This window comes from Myxocyprinus asiaticus, chromosome 17 (assembly GCF_019703515.2).
Source record: "Myxocyprinus asiaticus isolate MX2 ecotype Aquarium Trade chromosome 17, UBuf_Myxa_2, whole genome shotgun sequence".
Taxonomy (NCBI): Eukaryota; Metazoa; Chordata; class Actinopteri; order Cypriniformes; family Catostomidae; genus Myxocyprinus; species Myxocyprinus asiaticus.
In genome coordinates this window covers 15126702-15141384 of record NC_059360.1, presented here as the reverse complement: position 1 = coordinate 15141384, position 14683 = coordinate 15126702, and the positions used below count along the sequence as shown (strand labels likewise).

Genomic DNA, 14683 nt, shown 5'->3' with positions numbered 1-14683 from the left:
TAAAAAAAAAAAAAAGGTCTGAACAGCGTCTGCTCTCTGCCTCGCATTACTTCAGGCGGATTTTTCAAAAGCGATAAAATTGGCCAAAAAAGTTATTGATATTTAGCTAAAAATGTACATAGTATTGCTAGCTAATGTTTATTTAGCAAGTTTCACAGAAATGTGACAGCTGAATGCCGACGGTCATGTCATTTTCTTTCCAGAAATAACTAGTTACTCCTACAAATAAATGCTTCATAACTAAAATGTTTTGACTTTCAATAGACAATATTGACAACACATGTTAAATAACTTCTTACCTCAAAAGATCACCTCAGTTTTCAATTTGAAGAAGTAAGTCCAACACTGGAGGTAATCTCCCAGTGTATCCTCTCTGGCTCCGCTCAGGCAAATGGAGGATGAAGCTGATGATGATACATTTATTATTTACGCCCGTAACCCTTAACCAATCATATGTGCTTTTAGCTTATATTGTCATGAGTATCTGGCAGATTTCAGAAATAATATCAGTGATTGGACGGCGAAGATATTGAGACAGGAACCATGGGAATAATTGTTCCCAAATTTGAACGCCCCGGCTGGAAAGGGTTAAGCAAAAAACACTCTAAGGAAATATGTCTGCTCCAGTATCTGGCCTTCAGATTGCACCACGGGGCAATCACAGATATAAAAAAAATAAAAATAAAAAAAACACTACAATAATCCTGTATGCAGAAATAATTAGGCTAAGGTGAACAGTCAAATTATCAGCATGGTGAACATGCAAATAAGTTAGCTAATGGATAGCATAGAGGGGCAAAGAGTGTCACAGATGAGCCAAACAAATTTCACACAAGGGAAATGTATCAAACTCACCGAAACTATGGAAAACTCAAAACTCAAAAATTGGTAAAGGAAACCGAATCCATCGAATGGTAGAAGAGCATGCTGTCACAGCTTGCCAGGATTATACTTTGCTGCTCTTAGTAAGCTGCACTTGACACTGCGAATATCATATAAAGCAAAAAATCTCTATCAGGTGAAAAAGTGAAAGAGGCGGAGTGCTGAGTTACTGCGGTGTATATACCTTCAAAGCTCAGTTAACATCACCATTTGACTTTGTTGGTATATTATCTCAACCTATCTGGCTGCAGTGGCAGTAATCTACTGTTAAACACTGCCTCTGGCGGTCAGGAGGAATGAAACAGAACTTTGGTAAAAGAGATGTTAAACACTCATTGTGTTTATTAGTTGACTGTGACAACAGAAAATTTAAAACTAAACCATGAGAAAATTGTTACACCCCTAATTTATAGGCTAAATATACAGTAATGTATAAAGTATTTACTATAAAATTAATAATTGTTATCATAAAATGTTTACTATAAACATTTTTTAAGTACAGTTGTGCTCAAAAGTTTGCATACCCTGGCAGAAATTGTGAACTTTTGGCATTGATTTTGAAAATGACTGATCATGCAAAAAAACTGTCTTTTATTTAAGGATAGTGATCATATGAAGCCATTTATTATCACATAGTTGTTTGGCTCCTTTATAAATCAGAATGATAACAGAAATCACCCAAATGGCCCTGATCAAAAGTTTACATACCCTTGAATGTTTGGCCTTGCTACAGACACACAAGGTGACACACACAGGTTTAAATGGCAATTAAAGGTTAATTTCCCACACCTGTGACTTTTTAAATTGCAGTTAGTGTCTGTGCATAAATAGTCAATGAGTTTGTTAGCTCTCACGTGGATGCACTGAGCAGGCTAGATACTGAGCCATGGGGAGCAGAAAAGAACTGTCAAAAGACCTGTGTAACAAGGTAATGTAACTTTATAAAGATGGAAAAGGATATAAAAAGATATCCAAAGCCTTGAAAATGCCAGTCAGTACTGTTTAATCACTTATTAAGAAGTGGAAAATTCGGGGATCTCTTGGTACCAAGCCAAGGTCAGGTAGACCAAGAAAGATTTCAGCCACAACTGCCAGAAGAATTGTTTGGGATACAAAGAAAAACCCACAGGTAACCTCAGGAGAAATACAGGCTGCTCTGGAAAAAGACGGTGTGGTTGTTTCAAGGAGCACAGTATGACGATACTTGAACAAAAATGAGCTGCATGGTCGAGTTGCCAGATAGAAGCCTTTACTGCACCAATGCCACAAAAAAGCCCGGTTACAATATGCCCGACAACACCTTGACACGCCTCACAGCTTCTGGCACACTGTAATTTGGAGTGACGAGACCAAAATAGAGCTTTATGGTCACAACCATAAGCGCTATGTTTGGAGAGGGGTCAATAAGGCCTGTAGTGAAAAGAATACCATCCCCACTGTGAAGCATGGTGGTGGCTCACTGATGTTTTGGGGGTGTGTGAGCTCTAAAGGCATGGGAAGATGAATGCAGCATGTTATCAGAAAATACTGACAGACAATTTGCATTCTTCTGCACGAAAGCTGCGCATGGGACGCTCTTGGACTTTCCAGCATGACAATGACCCTAAGCACAAGGCCAAGTTAACCTACAGTTGAATATGAATCCCATAAGAAATAAAAGAAATGTGTTTTGCCTGCTCACTCATGTTTTCTTTAAAAATGGTACATATATTACCAATTCTCCAAGGGTATGCAAACTTTCGAGCACAACTGTATATGTTTAACGTTAATTTCTGTGATTGTTAGTTGACAGTTTAACACGTTAAAAAAAATTAAAAAAAAAAATTTTCACTTCCTGAAACAACACTGTATTTACACACTTCCTTTGGCTAAAATTGGCATATATGCATTTCCAGGATGTACACACTCAACTTGGCTGCTCATCCTTACACAAAAACTGATTGTGTGGAGCAGTGCACACTTTTTATTTACACACAATGCATGTCCCAGGCATAATAAACACTAGAGTGGATTTTCTGTATGTAGAATGGTGAGCCAGTTGTGAGAGAATAAGAGATAAGGCAAGCTGCCGCATCTCTTCGCGTGGCCCAAATAAACGCTCACTCTGTCATCTGAACCAGTGTCAAAAGCAAAACCACGCGAGAGAGGCCAAGCATTTGTGTGACTGAATGGCAACCAGAGAAAATAAGAGTTTGGAGATTTTAGGCTTAATCTAATTAAAGCATTCAATTTGTTTATATCTGTATGTACAGTGTCTTATAATGCATTGGCAATGTACGACTTCCTTTCATCCGCTCAAAAGTCAGACACGCTCCATTATGAAGATTAAATTACCTTTATTTAGCATAGATTTCTATGCTTTGTAATTCTATGCTGTATACAAATAAGCAGCTTTAAGTCTGAGTAAAACAATGTGTCTGTTGTATTCTGTTTATTCATGAATGTTAGTGCCTGTTTATCTGTGGATATTTCTGATATTTGGAACCATGTTTGTTATGCATTGATTATCCGGTTCACTGACTGTATGTTTTTACTATGAGTATGATGAAACGTAATTTTGTGGGCATGTGAGGAGTTGCATTTGACAGCGGTCTAGTGTTTGTTACAACAATAATGTTGTTGGGACAGAATATTTAAGCTGGTTGCATAAAGTAGTTTTTAAAGGCAAAATACTCTGAATTGGCCCTTTTAAATCACTACTACCATCTATTTGATGTTCTCATTTGTTTGTAAGCATATGTGCTTAGTGTGCATGCGTTTGAACGGCCAACATTAATTAGGTATAAATTATGTATATAAGACGCTTCGGATTATAAGTCGCAGGACCTTTCAGATGATGAAAAAAAATTTGACTTATATTTTGGAAAATACGGTAATTTTCTCTTGCCAGTGAAGCTTTATATGAATTGAATCCCATTTGATCCTATCATTAAGTCCACTGGAAAACACCAGAAGATTTTGTACAACAGCATGTCCACTGATTTTATGCTATGTATACATATACTTGTATCAAAGATTTATAGCCTACCTGTAAAAAATTGTCTAACTCTATCCGTAAAAAATGCAACATTTTAACATGCACATATTTAAATAATTAAAATAAATGATGACTAACCAATTTCTTTCAAGTTCTTTTAGACAAAGTATAAAGTAAATTATTTGTTGATTTATGATTTATATTTTAATGTTTGTTTTAATGTACCATGATTAATAGCGATTAATCAGACACACTGTGCTCTTGGGAACCTTCAATGCAGCAGTAATGTTTTACGTGCCTCAACACAGTCCTGTCTCTGAGCTCTGCAGGCAGTTCCTTTGACCTCATGGCTTGGTTTTTGCTCTAAGCATTTTCAGCTGTGAGACCTTATATAGACAGGTGTGTGCCTTTCCAAATCATGTCCACTCAGTTGAATTTGCCACAGGTGGACTCCAATCAAAGTGTAGAAACATCTCAAAGATGATCCAGTGAAATGAGATGCACCTGAGCTAAATTTCAAGTGACATAGCAAAGGGTCTGAATACTTATGTCAATGTGATTTCATTTTTTTCTTTTTAATACATTTGCAAAGTATCAAAAATCTGGTTTTTGCTATGTCATTATGGGGTATGGAGTGTAGATTGATGTGAAAAAAAATAAAATAAAGCATTTTAGCATAAGGCTGCAACATAACAGAATGTGAAAAAATGAAAGGGTCTGAATACTTTCTGAATGCACTGTATATCCAGGCCTACAATACAATGTGAAGAAATATATCAGATGTTACAAATTACTATTAATTTCTGATGCTGCATCAATAAGTTCACTACTGACTACTGGATTACCGGAACACCGGACATTTATAACATGCGATTGCTGATGTTGCTGATGTTCTACTGTTGATGAAATACTGCTCATTTTGTTCACTTTGTATTGTTTATAATGTATTACATTGTAAGTGATTTGTAAGAGTGGACATTTTGTTTACCTTATCTGTTTATGAAAGCACCTGGGAGTGCATGCATTTCAAAATAAGACTCTCTGGTGTATTTCGGGCTTACTTATAATTAAAAGTCTAGAATTATGTACCAAATCTTGCTTTTTTCTGGTTATTTTTTATTTATTTTTTTTACATAATATAATTGATTTTTAGAACTATCGACCGATTTATCTGTTATTAGCTGTCTTCGGCTTTCTATTTTGCTTCTGAACAACCATCTAAATTGAGCAATTTTGCATTTGGGCAAATAAAAACAGCCATTTGGCTCCTAAATGTTTCAGTTTGGATTGGTTCCATCCAGACCACGAGTCATCATAACAACGGTTGCCCCGTCTTAACGCTTCTACACTTAAAGTGAGCAGTGCAACAAAACAACAGAGCTGTGTACACTGCAAGCGTTTAGGGCCGTAGAGGCGCTAACCTGTATTTCCAAATATTTTTTTCTCTAGCACCAAACATGCTTCATTTATACCATTTCCCTGCTCCGCACACATTGCCTTGCCTCTCTCTCCCTCGCATTAATATGAGTAGACACAAGACGTGGCATAAGTAGAGTTGCAGTCATGGATATTTTAACAAAATACCACAGCGGAGACGCACAATATGCAGCAATATCTTTTGCTAAAACACACTGCAGAACATGAGAATGAAGCAAAGTGAAACTATTTCCATGTGTCTGATTTGACTATGATTCAGCTCAGCCAGGTTTTTGATAGGACAAGTTAACGTAGTGCAACCTTTAGACTATAATGCTTTTATCCTTCTAAATCATGCCTCATTAATTAGCCAATTATGAGCCTTTCATAATAAACAAAAGATTTGGTTCTGATTTTTGTGAAAATTAATCAGCTGTTGTTTATCTCTGGAATTGTTGTCAAGGAAATACAACCAAAACATTGAAATTAATTGTTAGAAGCCTAATAGTGTTCTCCGATTATGAGAACAGTTCCATTATTTGATAGTCAACCCATTTTTACTTAACTAAAGCAAACATTGTTTTTAAGCTGTACTGTTGTAATGTAAATTCTCACTTGAAGGGCAACCTAAAAATGGTCCTTTTTTTTCACAACTTTTTTACTTTTTCTAAATGGGATACCGTTGATTCCCCCATACAATATCTTTCCTCAGTTACAAGGCCTCCTATGCCTCATACATATGTATCTGAATGTAAATAATAATAAAAAGCCATTTTGTGCTTTTGCTCACCTTCAAAACAAACATTTGATCTTTTAATATTCATATCCAAGTGCACTCAATTGATGAACTCAATGAAATATTTTAATCTTTTGGTGGAAGATCACACAGATCCCACTACTTTTGGCTGTCTCCAGGCCCCCATTGTCCTCATCCTTGCCCCTGGTTTATACTGGACAAAGCAGTTTTGAAGAGACTATTTTGACTGTTTTTATTTTTTATTATTATTATTCTTTTACATACTTTTGCTGCCAACTTGGTATAATAAAAAAAATGTATTTGCATTTTTTATGTCATTTCATAGCCATACTGACACGCACAGTTTTTATTGTCTGCACCTTTTGCTGGGAAGGAAATGTAGTGACCCAGACCTCTTGGAACTTTAATTAAATACCCCTGAACTAGTCTATTTTTAAAATGGGTAGATTTGCACATCTCTAATTTGTACATGCATCTCTTCCTCCAGAATGGCGCTGGACGTGGCTGACTCCCAGTACCTCCTCATCCTGGCACCGTCGCTGGTCATTGCTCTTATGTTTCTTTTTTTCTGGCTCTTCATGAAAGAGACTTCCTATGATGAGGTTCTGGCTCGTCAGAAACAAGATCTTAAACTGCCGCCCGCCAAACCCGATACACGTAAAAAGAGCGAGAAAAAGAAGAACAAGAAGAAGGAGACTGGTGGGGGTGGAGGCGGCGAGTCAGAGGAAGACCTAAAGGATTTCGATATATCTGATGCCACTCGCCCGGCCTCAAATGACGACGATTCTGAGGCGGTACCTGTGACTCCACCTGTTGCTGATCCGGTCCAGGCAGAGCCTCTGTCTGGAATAAGAGAGAGAAAAAAGAAAGAGAAGAAGCCAAAATCTGCACCAACTGTTGCCCTCCCTGCTCGTATCACCCCACCTACCCCTGCTGTCTCTGAAGAACCGGAAGTCAATGGCTCCAAACCTGCTGTCCGTAAAGAGCAACCCCTCCCCCTGACCAAGCAGTCCAGCCCACTGCAGCCTCAAGCCACACCCCCTGCCCCCACTGACACTACCAGCAAAAAGAAGGCCAAGAAGCAAAAGAGTGAGTCTGGTAAGTAGATTTACCTTCAAATATGACTGCGTGTCAAACAGTTGGTGTGTATGTGGCCACAAACATGCCTTTTAAAGGGATAGTTCACCCCAAAAATAAATTATTTCATCATTTACTCACCCTGGTTGTTCCAAAGCAGTCCTTTTTTCCTCCATAGAACACAAAAGAAGAAGTTATGAAGAATGTGTATGCTGCTCTATTCCATGCAATGCAAGTTTAAGATGACCAAGATATGTCAATCACCAAAAAGGACAAAAAATGATTAATACAAATTGTATATACAAAGTAGGCACTATATACTATTGCTCATATTTAGATTGTTTTTTTATCCCCTAACACCAAGTATTAACTGAATAGCATTTTTTTTTCAGGTTTATTGCGGTCTGTCTTATCAATATAATGACAGAGCCTCACTTTAAAGTTTAAATAAGGACCCAAAATTATCATAAAAGCAGTCCATGTGGCTTGTGCATCATATTCTATGTAGTCATTTATCAATGAAAATCTTGACGTCTATTGCATGTTCTTGAGCGCTATTAGAGAAGCTTGTTCACAGTGACCATGTTTACATGTACTTAAGAAAATGGTTTATTCCAGGGTTTTTGCTGTAACTCCTTCCTTACTCCATTTAAGAGATTAACAGAGGCAAACTCTTCATTGTCGCCAGTGTTTGCTGCAAGTTCACTACTACTGTTGAAGAGCTACAGTCTTCTGGCAAACATTTGGAGTGAATAACAAGCATAACAAGCTCATTTGCATTTGAAAATAATGAGTGCCGAATTTGCAGCAATTTTGCTTGAACTCTACATTTTAAGTAAGGGGAAAGCTGTTTGCTAACTGAGCCACATGTATACGGGAGTATACATGTGCATGTAAACCAGAACGCTACTTTCTCGCAATACAGCGCTATCTAGCAATAAGCCACTTTCTGGTGTCCATGTAAACATAGTCAATTACTTGGGTGTTCACACGACAAGTTCTCCTGTAAGCATATGCTATGAACGAGTTCTCTATATTTCTTTAAACCTTGACTAAATGATACCTCAGTTCATGCTTTTTATTTTCAAAGCAATCTAACTCTAAAATCTAACGGATTTAAACAATAAAACCGGAGGAAAAATTCCCACAGAGCCAGATATAGTGACCAGCAGAGCCGCCAATAAGGGGGGACAACTGGACATTGTGTCCGGGGCCCGGGCTTAAGGGGGGCCGTTCACACCGAGCGTGTTTTTGCGTTTTCCTATTTAAAAGCGCTGGACGAACGTCCTTGACTGCTGCACCGCGTCTCGCTGTTTCTTCAGTGTTTCACGCAGGACCGGCACATATTGTTTGTTTTCTATTACAGCACTGTTACGAATGTTGCCTGTGATGCTTACAAAAAATACAGCCTTTTGCAACATGGCGAACCAATACATTGCAGTGTCAGAATATAAGCTCCAGGTGAAAGTAAATAAGACAGGAACAAATCCTCAAAGTAAAAATAGTAATACTGTATCATATTATAATGACAAACTGGACAACAATAAATAATTATTGGTTTATAATATTAATAAATAACAACTGAATTCCAAAATGTTACTGGGTTAAGTAGTAGGTTTTGCACACCCTGTTCACAAAAAAAAAAAAGATTATATAAAAAATGTTTTGTAAAAATTCCACAAAGGCTATTTTATAAACTTGTTCAGCGGGAGACGCAGATATAAACGTGGAGATAGCGCGCAACCGCGAAAACCGTCCGGGTAGCGCACGTTGATGGGATAAGAATTTCTCTGCTCTTTTGGTCCATACAATGCAAGCGAATGGGTGCCAACATTTTTAAGCTCCAAAAATCACATAGGTCAGCATAAAAGTAATCCATATGACTCCAGTTGTTAAATCAATGTCTTCAGAAGCGATTTGATAGGTGTGGATGAGAAACAGGTCAATATTTTAGTCAATTTTGCCCTGTTCAGTCAATCTCCACTTAAACTTTAACATTCTTCTTGTGTTTTTGGTGATTCACATTCTTCTTGCATACTGAACAGGGAGGGAGAAGAATTTCTAGCAAAAATGGACTTAAATATTGATCTGTTTCTCACCCACACATATAATATCACTTCAGAAGATATGGATTTAATGTCTGGTGTCTTATAGATTACTTTTATGCTGCCTTTGTGCTTTTTGGAGCGTCAAACTTTTGGCACCCATTCACTTTCATTGTGAGGACCGGAAGAATTGAAATATTCTTCTAAAAATCTTAATTTGTGTTTGGCAGAAGAATGTGAGAATTTTCATTTTTGGGTGAACTATTCCTTTAACATACCAACTGCATAATTACACCCTGACTACCACCCAAGTCACCTTAGCATCATCCTTGCGTGGGCAAGCAGCAATCACATTTTCTTTGGAATTTTTTTTTTAATCTTGTATAGTGCCAATTATCACAATCGACAAGTCTAAAACACTCAATTTATTTTCTGATCTTGGTAGATACATTTTTTTTTTCATATTTTTCTCTTTGAAGATGATCAAATTTTTTTCTCATGTCACACAGAAGAGCATCCACCTGAGATTCAGCCTGATCTGTCCCCTCCTGCAGTGAAGAAGGAGGAGCCTGTGATCATAGAGGTGAAAGCACAGGATGGAGCCGCCCCTGTTACCATGGCAGCACCACCAACCACCTCTAGCGGCAGCGGGCGGAGGAAGAAAAAGCAGAAGGTGGAACCAGCTGTCACAGGTAAGCTTCATAAAAGAATAGTTCACCCAAAAATGGAATTTACTTGCCTTCTTTCCAAATATCTGAGGACTTACTTCTGTAGAGTGCAAAAAGAGAGAGGAAAAAAAAAAGAATGTTAATTTTGCTCTTTCCCATGCAACAAGCATACAGTGCCCAGGGACTGTCAAACTAACTCTTTTAATTAATACATTTTATGGTCACATGTTTGTTTCAGTGGATGAAGCACATGTCCAGTCCTCAGCCCTGGTCACGCAGACTGACGCTGCCCCAACCAACCACCAGAACAACCAAAACAATGAGGCCCTGCCCTCTGCTCCTGTTACCACCAAACATAGCAAGAAACAGAAGAGTGAAACCAACAAAGGTGTTTGGCATTTTTAATAAAGAGATCAACCTGAACCAGTGACACACTTCCTGTTTCCTTTATTACATTTCATAGATCCCCTGCTTTAAAATGCCTGTCTTCCTGTTCTTCATCATCTCTCCTGTATTTTTCTAAACAAGATCTTGTGCTATGTCATTGGTATATTGCTGGTCACTGATTGATCTGAGGGCATTTGGAGTTTGGAATGATTGCAATCAATTATGTACTAAAATAATCACAATGTGGTCTGATTGTCAGCTGACGTGTGTTTTTGTGCAGAGAACTCGGAGGTGAAGCTGAAGGAGCTGTTGGCCAGTTTGAGTGGTCTGGTGCTGTCAGACTCCGATGTGGTCAGTCTGGTCTCGGTGCTCCGAGACAAGAGTCCCAATGCGCTTGACACCTGGTATAAGGTTAGAGGATGAAGCTCACTTAAACTTTTATTATTGAACCGATGCATATTAATTGCAGAAAACACTAAATTTGAGTCATCAAGTTTCTGATTTTTCTGATTTTGCTTTCACAGTCTGCTGCTAAGTTTGAGCCCTCAGCTCAGCAGCTAGCAGAGAAAGATCGTCTTTTGAGCACACTACAGGAGGAGGCATCCATTGCCAAGGGCAAAGTCAAACAGCTCAGCCTGGTTAGCAACTTCTCTTATAAACTTCTCGGACCCACTTTATATTAGGTCTATATTAGTCTTTAACTATGTACTTAAGCATTGCATACAATGTACACATTATGTGCATACATGTCATTGCAATGTACTTACATTTAAAGTTTCTGTATGTTATTACATCTTTAGTTACACTGTTAACCTTACCCCTAACCCTACCCTAAACCTTAACCCTGAACCTACCCATACCTCAAGCTCAGTAGCAGAAAATGTGAATCCTGTGAGAATTTTGCAGAACAACATATAGTTACACAATAAGTACATTGTATTGTATGTATTTCAATGTTAGTCCATTGTAGTTAAAGACACCTAATACAGTTGAAGTCAGAAGTTTACATACACTTAGGCTGACATCATTAAAACTAATTTTTTAACCACTCCACAGATTTAATATTAGCAAACTATAGTTTTGGCAAGTCATTTAAGACATCTATTTTGTGCATGACACGAGTAATTTTTCCAGCAATTGTTTACAGACAGATTGTTTCACTTTTAATTGACAATATCACAATTCCAGTGGGTCAGAAGTTTAGATACACTAAGTTAACTGCCTTTAAGCAGCTTGGAAAATTCCAGAAAATGATGTCAAGCCTTTAGACAGATAGCCAGTTAGTTTCTGATAGGAGGTGTACTAATTTGAAGGTGTACCTGTGGATGTACAGTTGTGCTCAAAAGTTTGCATACCCTTGGAGAATTGGTAATATATGTACCATTTTTAAAGAAAACATGAGTGAGCAGGCAAAACACATTTCTTTTATTTCTTATGGGATTCATATTCAACTGTAGGTTTTAAGAAATAGCACAATCATAAAACAAAATATGGCAACAAAGAAAAAAATGAAATGTCCCCTGTTCAAAAGTCTGCATACCCTTAGTTCCTAATACTGTGTATTGCCCCCTTTAGCATCAATGACAGCGTGCAGTCTTTTGTAATAGTTGTCTATGATGCCCCAAATTCTTGCAGGTGGTATAGCTGCCCATTCGTCTTGGCAAAATGCCTCCAGGTCATGCAAAGTCTTTGGTTGTCTTTCATGAACCGCACTTTTGAGATCTCCCCAGAGTGGCTCGATGATATTAAGGTTAGGAGACTGTGATGGCCACTCCAGAACCTTCACCTATTTCTGCTGTAACCACTGGAGGGTCAACTTGGCCTTGTGCTCATTGTCATGCTGGAAAGTCCAAGAGCGTCCCATGTGCAGCTTTCGTGCAGAAGAATACAAATTGTCTGCCAGTATTTTCTGATAACATGCTGCATTCATATTGCCATCAATTTTCACAAGATTCCCCGTGCCTGTAGAGCTCACACACCCCCAAAACATCAGTGAGCAACCACCATGCTTCACAGTGGGGTTGGTATTCTTTTCACTATAGGCCTTGTTGACCCCTCTCCAAACATAGCGCTTATGGTTATGACCATAAAGCTCTATTTTGGTCTCATCAATCCAAATTACAGTGTGCCAGAAGCTGTGAGGCATGTCAAGGTGTTGTCGGGCATATTGTAACCGGGCTTTTTTGTGGCATTGGTGCAGTAAAGGCTTCTATCTGGCAACTCGACCATGCAGCTCATTTTTGTTCAAGTATCATTGTATTGTGCTCCTTGAAACAACCACACCGTCTTTTTCCAGAGCAGCCGGTATTTTTCCTGAGGTTACCTGTGGGTTTTTCTTTGTATCCCAAAGAATTCTTATGGCAGTTGTGGCTGAAATCTTTCTTGTTCTACCTGACCTTGGCTTGGTATCAAGAGATCCCCGAATTTTCCACTTCTTAATAAGTGATTGAACAGTACTGACTGGCATTTTCAAGGCTTTGGATATCTTTTTATATCCTTTTCCATCTTCATAAAGTTCCATTACCTTGTTATGCAGGTCTTTTGACAGTTCTTTTCCACTCCCCATGGCTTAGTATCTAAGCTGCTCAGTGCATCAACATGGGAGCTATCAAACTCATTGACTATTTATACACAGACACTAATTGCAATTTAAAAAGCCACAGGTGTGGGAAATTAACTTTTAATTGCCATTTAAACGTGTGTGTCACCTTGTTGTCTGTAACAAGGCCAAACATTCAAGGGTATGTCAACTTTTGATCAGGGCCATTTGGGTGATTTCTGTTATTGTTATGGTTTACAAAAAGGAGCCAAACAACTATGTGATAATAAATGGCTTCATATGATCACTATCCTTAAAAAAGTTGTTTTTGCATGATCAGTCATATTTTCAAAATCAATGCCAAAATTTCACAATTTCTGCCAGGGTATGCAAACTTTTGAGCACAACTTTATTTTAAGGCCTACCTTCAAACTCAGTGCCTCTTTGCTTGACATCATGGGAAAATCAAAAGAAATCAGCCAACACCTCAGAAAAAATGTGTGGACCTCCACAAGTCTGGTTCATCCTTGGGAGCAATTTCCAAACGCCTGAAGGTACCACGTTCATCTGTACAAACAATAGTACGCAAGAATAAACACCATGATGGGACCACGCAGCCATATACCACTCAGGAAGGAGATGCATTCTGTCTCTTAGAGATGAATGTAGTTTTGTGTAAAATGTGCAAATCAATCCCAGAACAACAGCAAAGGACCTTGTGAAGATGCTGGTGGATACAGGTAGACAAGTATCTATATCCACAGTAAAACGAGTCCTATATCGACATAACCTGAAAGGCTGCTGAGCAAGGAAGAAGCCACTGCTCCAAAACCACCATAAAAAAGCCAGACTACAGTTTGCAAGTGCACATGGGGACAAAGATCTTACTTTTTGGAGAAATGTCCTCTGGTCTGATGAAACAAAACTTGAACTGTTTGGCCATAATGACCATCGTTATGTTTTGAGGAAAAAGGTTGAGGCTTACAAGCCGAAGAACACCATCTCAACTGTGAAGCATGGGGGTGGCAGCGTCATGTTGTTGGGGTGCTTTGCTGCAAGAGGGACTGGTGCACCTAACAAAATAGATGGCATCATGAGGAAGGAAAATGTATGTGGATATATTGAAGAAACATCTTAAGACATCAGCCAGAAAGTTAAAGCTTGGTTGCAAATGGGTCTTCCAAATGGACAATGGTCCCAAGCATACCTCTGTAGTTGTGGCAAAATGGCTTAAGGACAACAAAGTCAAGGTATTGGAGTGGCCAGCACAAAGCCCTGACCTCAGTCCAGTAGAAAATTTGTGGGCAGAACTAAAAGAGCCTGTGCGAGCAAGGAGGCCTACAAACCTGACTCAGTTACACGAGTTCTGTCTGGAGGAATGGGCCAAAATTCCAGCAACTTAAAATAAAGTAGTGATCCTAACTGACCTAAGACAGGGAATGTTTTCTACAATTAAATGTCAGGAATTGTGAAAAACTGATTTTAAATGTATTTGGCTAAAGTGTATGTAAACTTCTGACTTCAACTCTATAAAGGGGGACCAACTTTTCTTATGCAGTCTCTCTCAATCTAGGTGTCATTAAAAAGCTGAGATGCTCCCCTTTGCGATGATATAAAACATTTTATCATCAGTAGTCGAAAACATATTTTCTGATGATTTGTTTTGCATGCTTTTCCTTCTGGGTGGCATATTTTGTTCTGATCATTTAAGATATAACATTGGATTATTTAGCAAAGCAAGCTCACGGACAAGTAAACCATGGGTATTTTTTATTTATTTATTTATTTATTTATTTATTTTATTTATTTTTTTAATAGAGAACTTCATAAAGTAAAAGCAGAATTTTTTTTGGGTGCTGTTTGGGGCTTGCAGCAGAAGTTATTGGAGCATAAAAGAAACATTTGCATTTGATCACTTACAGGAATCACATTTTA

General features: G+C 38.3%; 1 protein-coding gene across 5 annotated transcripts in view; it reads left to right on the top strand.

Moving 5' to 3' along the window:
- The window catches only part of LOC127454856 (kinectin-like), a 74436-nt gene that overhangs the window by 15367 nt on the left and 44386 nt on the right, over window positions 1–14683 (top strand). For 4 of the 5 annotated variants that reach the window (XM_051722328.1, XM_051722329.1, XM_051722332.1 and 1 more), the window contains exons 2-6: window positions 6520–7130; window positions 9664–9846; window positions 10061–10210; window positions 10490–10620; window positions 10734–10847. In XM_051722328.1, coding sequence (XP_051578288.1) covers window positions 6521–7130; window positions 9664–9846; window positions 10061–10210; window positions 10490–10620; window positions 10734–10847 — 1188 coding nt within the window. In that variant the 5' untranslated portion in view covers window position 6520. The remainder of the gene's footprint in view (window positions 1–6519; window positions 7131–9663; window positions 9847–10060; window positions 10211–10489; window positions 10621–10733; window positions 10848–14683) is intronic. The other variant, XM_051722330.1, reaches the window with a different exon arrangement.